The sequence below is a fragment of the Microtus ochrogaster genome, linkage group LG3 (genome assembly GCF_000317375.1).
Source record: "Microtus ochrogaster isolate Prairie Vole_2 linkage group LG3, MicOch1.0, whole genome shotgun sequence".
In the NCBI taxonomy this organism is placed as follows: Eukaryota; Metazoa; Chordata; class Mammalia; order Rodentia; family Cricetidae; genus Microtus; species Microtus ochrogaster.
In genome coordinates this window covers 8,405,513-8,419,762 of record NC_022029.1, presented here as the reverse complement: position 1 = coordinate 8,419,762, position 14,250 = coordinate 8,405,513, and the positions used below count along the sequence as shown (strand labels likewise).

At 35.1% G+C, this 14,250-nt stretch overlaps 1 protein-coding gene across 1 annotated transcript in view; it reads right to left on the bottom strand.

Annotated features, from left to right (window-relative positions):
• Tmprss15 (transmembrane serine protease 15) overlaps positions 1-14,250 on the bottom strand; it is a 107,305-nt gene that overhangs the window by 40,683 nt on the left and 52,372 nt on the right. The window contains exons 16-19 of the mRNA XM_005360611.1: positions 12,742-12,877; positions 6,430-6,519; positions 4,128-4,253; positions 2,259-2,399 (exon numbers count right to left, since the gene is read on the bottom strand). Of these exons, the coding sequence (XP_005360668.1) occupies positions 2,259-2,399; positions 4,128-4,253; positions 6,430-6,519; positions 12,742-12,877 (493 nt within the window). The remainder of the gene's footprint in view (positions 1-2,258; positions 2,400-4,127; positions 4,254-6,429; positions 6,520-12,741; positions 12,878-14,250) is intronic.

The following is a 14,250-nucleotide window of genomic DNA, read 5'->3' as shown; positions in this document are numbered from 1 at the left end:
CGTAAGTTATATTTTAATATCAACTCTGACTTCATAGAATCTTAGTCTCTCCTCTTTCCCTGCTACTGTCTCTTCCCTCCATTAGAAAAAAAAAATCCCTTATGGTTCAGGCTTGTCTGGAACTTAACATGCCACGAAAGAGATAGACGGACTTTTAAATTCTGGTCTTTGTGTCTTTCTTGGGTCTTTTTTTTTTTGTGTTTGTTTTTTACTATTCCAATGAGCAGTTTTTGCTTTATCTTATTATACTTTAATTCATTTTATTATTGTCCCATTTTACAGAAGCCCAGAGGTGAGGAGACAGGGGAGTGGAGCCATTTTCATTCCTCAGATAAAGCAGGCTGTGCCTCCAACACTGGCTGTGAAGGGCTCTTTCTCTATTTGCCCCTTGAACTCAGGTATTGTGTAGGTTGATCTCTAGCTAGTGATTCTTCTTTGGAAGGTTCTGGAAATTTTAGGTACTAGAGCTTAGCTAAGGGAAACAGTGAACTGGTGTTGTATCTTGTTTTAGGAGTCTCCTCCTCACTCTCACTCCCTTCCACCGTCTCTCCATCTCTCCATCATTCTCCATTTTGCCTTTCCATCATAAATTAAGTAGTCACTACTGCATGCTTCCACAAACACCACATTCTTCCTTCTTATGGGCTCAGAATCCAAGTGGCAAGGACTGTGGACTGACTGTCTGAAGTCTCAGAAACCTGAAAACAAGCAAATTCTTCCTCTTTTAAATTGACTTCTCAGGTTTCTGAGCACAGTGATGGATAGCCGCTTATGTGGACAAATTGCTTTTGTCTGGGGTGGAAAAGTCATTCTCTGGATTTATCCAATCTAGATACTTTAAAACACTTAATATATAAGTATGCTCATCTGACAACAAATATGTCTACATATGGTTAATACTTAGTCAAGCCAGTAAGCCTCACTCCTCCACAGCCTCTGCATCAGATCCTGCCTCCAGTTTCCCTCCTTGTTTTCTCTGTATGATGAACTAGGAATTATAAGGTGAAATAAACAATTTCCTCTGGAAAAAAAAAGTAGCCTACTCCTAATAAAGACAGGTACCACGGTATGCCAGACTTATGTATGTATATATATGTATATTTTAAATACATACAAAACAAAGACACATTATATGTATATATATATGCATACACACATACAGTTTGCTAATCTCAGTAATTGCTTTTTTGTTTGATTTATATCACTGTTTCTAAGTCAAAAACAGCTGCTTCTAAATCAGATGGGAGATTAGTTGATTGGGTTTAAAGCCAACCCTTCCTAAGTAGCTTTCATAATTAATTTTGTGGCTTGTTGTTGGGGCTAGAGAATGACCATAAAGCTGAAAGCAGGCTACTTCCTGGGACAAGGTCAACAATTTCAAGCCAACTGTGAGCAGTAGAGAAACAGATATAAGCATCATTTAACCACACAACAGGATAGCCTTAGATAATAATCTAGAAGAAAGCAATCATGGAAAAATTCCCCCTCTCTAGGATTCATATGAATGAAGGATGATTTGTATCAGAGAAAAATGTACTGAGGAGTAGGTCAGCACAAAGTAAGTCAGAACCCATGTAGAATCACAAGGACAAATAATTCAAAAAATTAAAATAACATATATATGGGAATACATACATACTTTGCGCATCCCTCTCTAAACCTGTCTGTCTCTGCTGTCTCTGTGTGTTCTCTTTCTCTCTCGCTGTACATGTGTTTGTTACAGTGCTTTGCTTTTTCCTACTGTTAAGGTTAGGGATTTGATAAAGTACACAATAAGCAGGCTTAAATGCCAGCAGCATTCAGTGTTAAGCTCCTCCACTGCAGTTGTTTTATTCTGGCTGTCTCTAACAAGTTAATGATGTTTAATTTTTTAATTGGGTGTCTCTGGCGTCCAGCAGTTCAGTAGCTCATCTCCCTCCTTGTCTCTTGGCAAGATCTCGGAAAAGAGAAAATTCTCTCCTCACAGAGCCAACTACTTTACTTTGAACCTCATTTTTAATTTTTACTTCAGTGAATAGAAGGCAAGGTTCTTAATAGAGAAGTACTTGATATGCAAAAAATGTTGTGGATTCCTCCTGTGAAGAAACTCACATAACCATTACATATAGAAAAAGGAAAGACAAAAACCTACACTACTCTGAGAAAGACAAAATAGTATATCAGAATGCAAGCATGTACAATGAGATTTGCTCTTGAAAGGGGTTTCACCCTCCTTGGTTTGTTCGTATAACTGTGCTGAGGTGTGCACTATTTCTTACCTGGGATGCCCAAGTAATATCCAGTAGTGAAATTTGCTTTGAAGCCCCTGCTTGCCGTCATTGTGCTTGTGATGAAAAGCACAGTCATCCTGTTGGTGGTGGAGAACACGTCCTTCACAGGGCCAGGCCCTGTGTACACAGCTGCCCGCAGGGGAAAAGAGACGGTGAGGTGTTTGAATCTCAGCAATACCTGAAGAATTTTATTTCCATCTTCTAGAGGAAGGACTAAATGCAGCATGACTCACCAAAATTAAGCTCACAGTCTAAGAGTTTAGATGCTGATTCTTAACTGTTTTATCTATTAGAAGTAGAAAAACACTTCTGAAACAAAACAGTTTTGGTGTGGGAAGTCCTGTATATGTGTTTCTTTTATTGACTAATGAATAAAGAAACTGTTTTGGCCTGTGATTGCGTAGAGTAGAGCTAGGCTGGGAAAATTGAACTGAATGCTGGGAGAAAGAAAGCGTAGTCAATGAGAAGCTATGGATCCACCAGCGAGGAAAGATGTAAACTGCCAGCTAGAACCTTGTCGGTAGGCCACTAGCCTCATGGTAAAATAAAAAATAAAGAAAATCAGTTAATTGTATATGTAAGAGCTAGTTAGCAATACACTTAAGTGATTGGCCAAGCAGTGATTTAAATAATACAGTTTCTCTGCAGTTATTTTGGGCTTAGCAGCTGGGAACAAACAAGTGGTCTCTTACAAGACAATGTCTATCTGAAAATTACAATATAATTTAGATACCCTTCTATGATTCTTGTTTATCAGATCTTATTCTGTTTATTTATGTGAATAATTATAAGTAAAATAATAAATTAATATTTTCCTTGATCATGTAAGTAGTATTTTTTTAATAGGAACACTTTTAACTGAAAATGAAATAAAGCAACCATTTAAAATTTGTTGACAAATGTATATACTGATCCAGTTGAATGTTCCCCAAGAAGTCTTTCTGGTCCCCAAAGGATTTCATTGCTGATTTAGTCAGTGTGTAGCTCTGACAATTCCTTCCAAAAAGCTCTGCTCTACAACTTTGTGGGATTTTGCTGGTATGTCTGGGGAATTGTCACTATTATGCTAGTCTTTTGAGGTTAGATTCTCATGGTGAATCTTCCTTCACTTGTCACACGCAATTTTTATATAATAGTTCCCTGATTTAAAGATCTTCAGGCCAGAATTTATACTTATCATGAATTAAGTCACAAATACAGTTAGATAAAACACTTTCTGTGGTGAGAAACTATAGTTAGTTCATACTTCCCAGTTGAACATTTAACCATCTTCCTAATTTAATATTTAATTTACCTTACCAAAAGCTAGTTCTTTCTTAAAAAGTAATGTTTAAATGATATAGTATAATCATATGTTTGGTTAATAACTTTTAAATATGCTAACATGTATTTTGTTATCCAGACAAAAATATTTCTCATGTATAATAAAAAGTAATAACCAACAGAAACAGTGAAAAATAAATATTGGTTAACTTTTGTATTTTTCTAAGCTGTTAAGAGGTAGATGCTGCTACAAACAATAATAAGCAAAACTATGTCAAAATATAAAATAAAATGGCTTAAAATCCTGATTAACAACAAATATTCTAGAAGAGTATATCGTGTCACCATTGCAAAGATGTCCCATAAGAATACCCAAAATTCTCTGGGAGGACTTGGCAGAGAAAAGATCATGATCAGAATACAGTGTATGAAAAGAATCTATTTTCAATGAGCCAGAAATATCCAACATGTGACTTTGCTCCCATATATTCATTTGCCAGTTGTAAAGTTCTGACATCTGCTCCCACATGCTGTCTCTGTGCATCAAGTGTCTTGAGTTACACAACTTTCAGAAGACTCAAATTTCAGTCTTACCTAAGAGTAAGGAGTCAATTTCTCCCCCATCTCTCACTTCAACCACATCATTGATGCTTTCCAACTCAAACTCTTGAAAATGAAGTTGGATATTTTTTCCCTTCTGTGCATTTAAATTCCATACACCTTGAAAATAATAAATAATGATGATTAATTTACAGCCTATATCTTTGTGTCTCTACTAAGTATCCACAGTCTTATTTATTTTCATTGATTTATTTTGTTTTGAGCTAGGAAAAGTAATACATTGGTTAGATCTTAAATATGTGTTAAATAAAATTTGATATAAACTCATTATTATTAAATTTATTTTATACAAAATAAAATACTTTTATTGGCTTTAAGTAGCCAATTAATACTGTAGTGCAGTTTAAGAATATCAATAGGTATTAAGAATCTACTTTAATTCACTTAAATTTCTTTATTTTTGTTTGCATTTTGTATGTGTGTGTATGAGAGAGAGAGAGAGAGAGAGAGAGAGAGAGAGAGAGAGAGAAAGAGAGAGAAAGAGAGAGAAAGAGAGAGATTGGGGGAAGACACAGTGCACAGAAAATAGCTTGCTACAATAGTTCTACCCTTCCACTATTGACATGCTAAGAATCAAATAAAGAACATGAGACATAGTGGTAAGCATCTTTACTTGACAAAATTTCAAGTCTCATAACATAGAGCAAAATTTCTTCATACTACCTACTTAATCAACTACAGTTATTGAGTTTTCCTTAAAGAGCCATGAAAGCCCAATTTTTTTGATTAGTCTGTGAAGGGTCCTTTGATGTCCCTCTACAATGCCTTATTTTACTCCTATTTTAATGGCATCATAATCTTTTGCAATGCCTGGCCCTTGATCATAATATCTGTCCAGACAATAACCTTGCTTATTCGATAAGTAAAGTTCTTAGCGAACATTGGGTGAAAAAAAGAACTAAGGACACCTAAAGAGTAGGCTGAGTAGAGGAGAAAAGTGCACCAGTTAGTTGTCCAAGATTAAATGGTTAACACTGAAAATGAAAACATACAAAGAACATTATAATGATATATCTGATATATCTATCAGTTTAATGTTGTATATAACAATCACACATTTATATATGTATGAAACAACAATTCATTAAAAAAAGCCTTAAATTTGAAAGAGAGTAAAAAGGGGTCTATTAGAGTGTCTGGAAGGAGGAAATGTAACGGTAAATTTATGCAAAAATTCACATTATATAATCTCAAAAATAAAGCAGTGACTAAGAATTAGATTTTTAAAATCTCCATGCAAAAGATGTGATTGCATGTTGTCTTCAGCATGGAATGTGTATCCCAGAGGATAATCTTTGCTTCCACATTCAGATCATGTTAGACTAATGTCTACCTATTCATTTGACCTAATGACATCTATTTGCCTTGAAATTGTTACACAGATCTCTTTGTGAAGAGAGCCTCACATTTTAAAATCTCCCGTTCATTGTCATTGTTCTGTTCATGGAACTGCCTCAGTACTGCAGTTGAGTCCTACCTAGGCATGAACACGAGTAAAACATGGCTATTTCCCAGACCATGCCTCCTGAATTGCAATCTTTGTAAAACAGGATGGAGAATGTGGATTTGTAATGCAGATTACACAGTTTTCAGATAACTGTCATGAGTCTCTCTATGTAATTACACTAGCCCAGAGATAACTTTTGTACAATGTTTTGTAGGTTGCTTTCTCTAAATTTAGATATTTCATCAGCCTGCATTATTCTCTTATTGGTTCTAGGAGTCTAAACATATTCCTCTGGCTGTATTCTTCATCAAGTCTAGTATGTGTTTTCTAAGTGTGAAGGTATTGCGTTGACTTTGCTCTATGAAACTGCAAGTTTGCTGTACATACTCCAGGGATTATGCGTGAGCTAGGAAAGTGATGAGGAAAATATCTAGAGCAAGTGTGACTGCATCAAGGGCATAACTTTCATGTTTTTATTCTGGAATTACAGTAGTAAAAAGTGCTATGAAGAACGATTGTGAGACTAGATTGAAACCATGAATAGTGAACACCATTGCTTTGGCTCACTTAAAACTTTGCAATGAAAAGTAGGCCAGAAATCTAAAAGAAACAGGGAAGGGTTTGGAGGGAGGAAAGCAAGGCAGGGGAAACAAAATTACAAATACTGTCAAATATGAAGGAAATAATTAACAAAGAAGTAATAATATTTCATAGTAGGCATGCTACTGTGTCCATTTTGACAAATTCATAATCTATTTCTCTATTCATGAGGGGCATAACCTTGTTATATACATTTTTCCTTGATAAGCTGAGCAAGAAAAGACTCACAGAAAGCTTGATTAGGGTAGATATCTGGAAAGTTGGGAGAACTGAATGTTGTGTTTGGCTCCCATAATTCAAAAGGTCCTCCGCAGTCAGCTAAAATGGATTAAGAAACAGTTATTAGCAACACCATGCCTATTCCACAGATATTTTCTTAGATGCCAAACATTGTAAAAACACATTTCCTAGAATGCTAGTTTTGACAGATTGATTTTACAAACTGTATAAGTTGTTAGGGAAACATGTTAGTACATTGGTGTTTTTAGTAGAAAAGTTCCCAAAAGCTTTATATTCTTACTTCCTTTATAAGTTTCAAAAGATTATAATAGTGTTTACGATTGCCCATATTTATTTGACCAATGGAAATATTTGTTAAGTACGTAAGAGAAAATCATATCTGCAGAAAAATGTGAATATTTATAAGAGAAAAATGCCATCCCTGCTACCATCTAGAAGTAGAGTCAGTGCTGGTATGTCACTGATCTAGCAATATAGACTTTTTGATCTTTTATTGTTAAGGTATTGGGTGGAAATGATGCTCAACATTGAAGTGTGTGGTAGTCAGGAAGGGAGGAGCAACACTTTCTCTTCCTGTTTAAAATTCTGAGGAAATCATGCTCGTGCACACCTGTGATCCAAGATCTTAGACTATGGAAGCAGAAGGATCTGGAATTCAACCTTCCTATATTACATGAGAGTATACACACAACCTTTCCAAAGAAAAAGTGCAACAAAACAACAAATCTTAGTTTTCTTTTCTTGTTAGATATGTTGCTCAACATTTTGTCATAGTTGAGATTCCCAGGGTTTAGTTAAATTTTATTATAAAATAGAGCCTATATCTTCTAGTTCTATGATTAGGTATACTAACATTCTAGTCTACTGAATGTATGATTTCTTTTTACTAATTATAAACAAATATAAAACAGTTTAAGATTTTATTGACTTTCTAATAATTTTCTATACATATCATTAGTCTTCTTTACCTAAACCACTTGAACATCTTCTGAGCATGTGCATGTATGTCTGTGTATGTGAGATTCTATGTGTATGTCCATGTCTTTGCATTTGTGTGGTTTCTATGCATAAGCATGTGTGCATGTGTGTGCATTTATGAGAGTGTGAAAACACAAGTGTATGACTGTGTGTTTGTGTATGAATATGTGTATTTGTATATGTGTGTGTTATGTGAATGGGTATAGTATAAATTTGTCTGCATTTGTACATAACATATTTGTCTGTGTGCAGATGAGAATGGGTATGTGTTAATCACTGTATATTTGGGTTAGTACAGATGCAGGCATGTGTACAATATATTTGAGCTTAAATCTCTATAGTTTATATTCATAAGTGTGAATGTGTTTGTTTGTATGTACTATGAGTATATGTATACTTATATGTGAACTTGCAAATGTGTATTTGTGGATGTGTGTATATATATGCGTGCATGCACATGTTTACCTGTGCTCACTGTGTTTCAGTTCTTAGGTGTGCACATGTGCATGTGAATGTGTGTATGTACTTGTGTATGCATGTATGTGTAAATGTGCTTGTGCGAGTTCATGAAAGTTTAACTATATGTGTTTGTGTTTATCTGCTTAAATGTGGATATGTGTGCACGTATGTCTGTGTGAATATGTTTTATGTATTCATAGGTTTGTTGTATGCACATGATTCTTATGGGAAGTTCCATAGACTGATGAGGCATGACTCTAGAAACTGCACTCATACTATGCTGTTAGGTACATACAATGGGAGCAAAACATCCTAACTGGCTTGGAGGGTCTGTTCATTGACAGAGTTGGATTCTCACTTTTAATATTCCTAGGTGCTGTTATTTCAAATGTTTGTAATTTGATTAATCTCTTTTTATGCCATAGAAATCTCTACTGTACCCATGATGTGTTTATGCAGCATTCTCTAAGGGAGTTTTCATAGATGGAGTTATGTCCTTAAGAGATTCTGCTTGTAACCTCTATTTAAAGCTGACATTTATAAGGTTTGTGTCCATAGGGAGGTGTATCCCAGAGGTGGCAAAGAGGAGAGCTCAACTCTCTCATAGAATGTTTGAATTAAACACGTGGAAAAAAAACAAGATAAGAAATGACATAATTTCAATTACTGATAGGCTTTTGACTGTTACTTATTTATGGGGGAAATAATATATGTAACTTGAGAAACAATAAATCACATTGAATTTAGATGAAATTAATTTTAGTATTCTCAATTATTATCTATTATTTTAGTAATACACAATAAATTTTTAATATTATATTGAACACGGTAATAAGTTTAGGTCCTAATCTGAAATTACATCTCCTGTGAGAATTTGGGGTCCAACTTTTAAAAATTAGTAGTTTTAAGACATTTTTGTAGCTATTCATAATGTATATATTTTCATCAAACTTGTGACTAATTGGTTTAAATATTTATTCGTGAATATTAAATTTTATTTGTTCTTAAAATAAAGTTAACCAATGATAACACTAAATGAGGCTAGTTGTTGTAAAGGTAAAGCAATGAAAACAAAAGAGAGTACGAAAAAGTTCTTTGGTGAAGGATTCTATTAATGCAGTTAAGACCTGTGTGTGCTAGGGGTTGAATATTAAGTTGGACAAACACCACAGATTTCTGGTCTGTAGGGAAAGGCTAAGAAAGCATAAATGCAGACTGATTCCCATATGGAGAATTTGTCAAGTTGTTTAGTAACTTTTTTCAAACTAACTCACTGTGTGTTAAGAAATAAAAAATGGCTTACTTATATCAGGAAATGATAGAGGAAAAAACCCTTGGAATATTAAAATGGCTAAAGCCAGTTTTTCTTAATTAGTTGAGAATCTCAGAAATTACCCAGGAGCTGAGTGCTGAATTCTTTTTGCTTACACATACTCTACTTTGTGAGAGAGTCTCAGAATTGGTTTTCAAATTAATATGATGTTTGTTTAACAGAATATTAGCTTTTGTAAACTTCTTCAGGTAGAGAACTCTTATTGAAATTAATTGTATCAACATCACAGGCACCATCCTGAAGTTGATGGAACAGAGACTAAAGTGACATGGTTGATGAATCCCTGCAGCTGTGAATATTCAGAAAACTAGAACCAACAATATTCTCAGGAACCGAGTAGGTACACGGTCTGATTATTCAACCACTTGTCTGAGATTTCTTATTTAACTACTCTGTAAAGAGAAAGAGAAAGGTTTTAGCCAGTCAACCATGGTTTCCTTTTATTTTTGCTTAAACAACTCAGTGATCTGGAATCAGAATAGCTATGCACAGATAGGACTTCTATTGACCCATCTGCAAAAGGCATTAGAAAGAAATTGTTCAGGATGTGTTGGACGGTAATTAACATTTCCGCTGTGCTAAACATTGGCTCAAAGTGAACCACTTAGAAAGTGGAACAAACACGTTCTGGGCAAATTCTAAATTTATATCTTAAAATCCCATGGGTTATTCTAACAGTATAATTTCCCCAGTGCTAAAACATGCACAGATGCTAAGCTTCTGTGCACTGAGATATTGTGACTTTTCTTTTACTGACTAGAATAGATATGATGATGGTACACATAATATTGATTTTAACATGGACAACAAAGGTGCAATCATTATTTTATGTGTGATAATATAAAAGTTACCTTAGATTTTAAAATTTAAGAAATGTAATTTGTCTAATATTTTAAATATGGAGCATCTGAGATTGTACTGTGGAAACAGAAATACTCATCAAACTAGTAGTGATTTTAAGAATTCACTTATGCATAAAATTGTGCATAAAAATGTGTTATGCTATAAATTTAGAGGAACCACACAGAATGTAAGAGTACTGCCATATTCAAATGCCACAAAGCCCAAATTACTGCATTCATATTGGTATTAACCCAAAAATCTAGTTTCAATGGCCAGAAGAAGAATATGACAAAATATCAGGATAGCAAAAGAATTCTTGGTGCATATTTATTAATATTTACTGGTTACTGATTCATGTGACACTAGAAACCAGGCAGATACAGTGAATTACAGCAAGGCTAGAATGATAGACATTGGTGCTGAGAAGTACACTTGTGAATCTGCTTAGTCTCAGAAGACGTGAAGTCCATCCCCAGCACTGGAAAAAAACAAAACTTCTGCCTTTAGTGGACTTTATAGCAGTATTTTACTGTCTGTTCATCAGGGTTCCTCCCCCCTCTCTTTCAGATTTCTGAGTGCCTCATTTATTCATACATTTCCTTAATTAAATCTTGTCCACTTCACACATTAACCATGAATAGTACACTGTTTAAAATATTTGTTTTCCTGTCATGTTAAAATTTTCAAAAAACCACCTGTGCTGATACTTCTTAGGTCTCTTTGGCAGTGTCATTTGCAGAGTGGATATCTATGCCTTAAATGAATGATGGGAATGCTGCATCACTGAAGAAATATTCAAACATTTCAGTGTGCAAGGAGAGTGAACACTAGCCTTTTGTTAGGAATATAGTGAATATTCAAGATGGCAGCATGAGGCCTGTAGAAACCACATCTTTATTTAGTAGCAGCTCATTTTTAAAAAGATGTCAAATATCAATCATTTTTTTCTAGAGGACTTTGGGCTTGTTAAAGTCATGTAGCTGAAAAAAAACCTGCTTCTTAAAACAAAAGCAAAACTAAACAAAACAAACAAAAAACAGATGCGTTTAGTGTGTTTGTCTGTCCATGTGTAACTGTGTGTGCGCGCATGTGTTTGTGTGTGTGTGTGTGTGTGTGTGTGTGTGTGTGTGTGTGTATGCATTCCATAGCAAGCTTGTGAGGGTCAGAGGATAACTATGGGAGTCAGTTCTCTCCTTCATGTGGATCCCATGAATTAAACTCAGGTCAACAGGTTAGGTTGCAAATGCCTTTGTCCACTGTGTTCTTTTGCCAGGGTCTTTTGCTTTTCATTTGTTTGTTTTGTTTTGTTTTAGATTGAAGTTTTAATGTAGAAAAATATATGCTTTTCTGGGTATTTTAAGTGTTTCAGATAAAAGGAGAAGAGGAAATTCTGTGTTTGAGTGTTCAGATATATCACAAAATACTCCCCTTGGCTCTCTCAGATTCCCATGATCACAAGACTGAGGGTATGCCTCAAAACATACCACTGCACTGAGAATATCCTAAAAGACAGGAGCTGTGTTATATCAGTATCTTTATCTGTGATTATCCTTTTATGGTCCGTCAAATGCCATGGTCTTATAATAGGGTGTGCTTCTTCAGACATGAATAAGATGAATGGTAATAAGGTTTCTTTGAAATTACAGCTTTTCAATTTGACCTAAGAAAAGTAGGCATACGTTCCATTTTGTTCTTTTGAATTAAAAGCTATGGTAGGATTGGAAATCTCAGTTATTGCTCAGCTATGGTGCTGCCAAGGGAGGGTATTCCAAAGCCTTGTCAAAGCATCATTTCAGGATGTAAACATTCCCCATTCATTAGGGATGTCTGGTAAAAGTTTGGATTTAATATTTGCTATCAAGTTATTCCAAAATAGAGTTGGGGTGTGTGGTGGTTTGAGAGAAAATGGCCACCAAAGGGAGTGGCACTTTTAGGAATTGTGGCTTTGTTGGATTAGGTATGGCCTTGTGGAGGAAGTGTCTCACTGTAGAGGTAGGTGGGCTTTGAGGTTTCGCATATGCTCAAGATACCAGCCAGTGTTTCAGTTCACTTCCTGTTGCCTGAAAGATGTAGAATTCTTCGGCACCCTGTGTACCTGCATGCCACCATACTCCCACTCACCACGCTCCCTGCCATGATGATAATGGACTAAACCTCTGAAACTCTAAGCTTCCATCACAATTAAACATTTTCCTTTATAAGAGTGGTCAGGGTCGTGGTGTCTCTCACAGCAATAGAAACCCTAGCTAAGGCAGAGTGTTTCAGTCTTAACTGAGCTGTTATGATTTTCAAATCCTTCCTAAAAAGGCAACTAGAACCTCAGCAGCTCTTCCCCCAAGAGAGTAGACTCCATGCATCTCCACCAATGTGGCACTGGAGTTTGCATTTTAATGAGAATGAAATAAAAGTTAGTACTGTCACTAAATTTAAGAGAAAAATTACTAAATTTATTAAAAATAAATATATTTTTAAATTACTAAATCATATTTTAAGTACGATTGACAACCTTAAAATGAGTGAATATTTGTGAATTCATTATAACACATCACTGGCTAGATACAGTTTTTCTCATGGTCTTTATTTTTACTTTGATTTTCCATTGAAATACTATTAGGCTGAGATAAAAGCAATAAGCTGAGACAAGATAGATTCATGACTTAGGGAATACACACAATGGGTTTACTTACTAGGAAGCTCTGGTGGAGGTGTAGGAACCAAAGTTGGTTCTGGATAAGGACTCTCACTACAGATTCCATTTGTTAGGTTTATGTCATCCAGACCTATTGTACTAAAACCCGGGTTTCTAAACGCATTGAATACAACCTGAAATTCAGAGAGGCATATATTATTATTCCACTCTAATAATTTCTGACTTGGCTCTTCTTATGGCTTAATAACTCAGGGGAACCAGTATTGCCAATTATACAATGCATAATGAAACACTCCACATTGAAATATTGATAAAGCATCCTGTTTAAGTTCTTTTGAGAATCTCAACCTTTATCTTACATATAAATCTTAGCAAAACTATTCATGCATGTCTTCTTTCTGAGTTAGATTATAGTCTTATGATTTATTTATCTCTCTTCTCCTGATTTTATCATACTCTGTTTTTCTTAGTAAAGCCTATACAAAATTTGGATGCAGAAAGAAACCTCCTGCCAATTATATTAAAAATCCAAATGTCTGTTTTCCCTCATACTAGATATCAGTCCTAAAGAGCAGACACTCTGATTATATCATTTAAATAGGGAAAAAGGAACACGAAGAAATGAGTAGCATAACATTCAGGATCAACCAGTACTGGTCCTAGTTCACTTAGGGTTCTGAATTAGCATTCTTAGGAAGGTGCTAATCATAAGACGAACAGTCTTGGTCACAGCTCCTGGGTTTATAAATACCACAGTAGGTTCTCAGATATTGTGATTGTTTTCAACTGTATTTCCTTGGACCTATCTTCAATAACATAAGAATGAGACAAACATAATACTTGCTGTGTGGTATTTGCTATCTGAGCCACATAATATTCATTGTCTTATTTGATTTTTTTAACAGAGCGTGTATTTTTCAATTCATTATTTTTCCATTAATTCCGTAGGTCTCATACCAGATATATTCAAATAATTGTGAATTATTCCTTTTCCAGAGGAGAAAAAAAAATTTAAGGAGATAACAGCAAGTTGTTCACAACTTCTCAATACAACGGCATAATAAAAATGTAAGCTTGTATTATCCAACAGATGACAGTATCCTCTAAGGCCTACTGTATGACTGAAATTCCAAATAGCCCTGATCCTCATGTTGACCATGGTATGTTCTATACCATCTTACCTATGAATATTTGTGAATCAGCAACAGTAACAGAACAACTTTCTGTGCAAGCAATTTTCTCCATCCTTACTGAAACTCCTTAAAAGTCCGGATATTCTAAAGGAAGTTAAAATTTTCTATTCTGCAGGGAGATTCTTTTAAACTTGGGAAGCAGATCACTTAATAGATTTGAGAGTTTGCTCAAACAGATCGGGATCACTAGGTCTGCCCTCCCCAAGATTTTCTGTTTTAAGAACTGTTGAGAGATACTCTCGGACAGGCTGAACCACCTGGATAGGCTGGAGAAAGCTGATCTGATCAAAAAAGGCACTCTCCAACCTCTGAAGTGTTTCAAGTTTTCAGCTTTGGTGACCCATCATCTACAC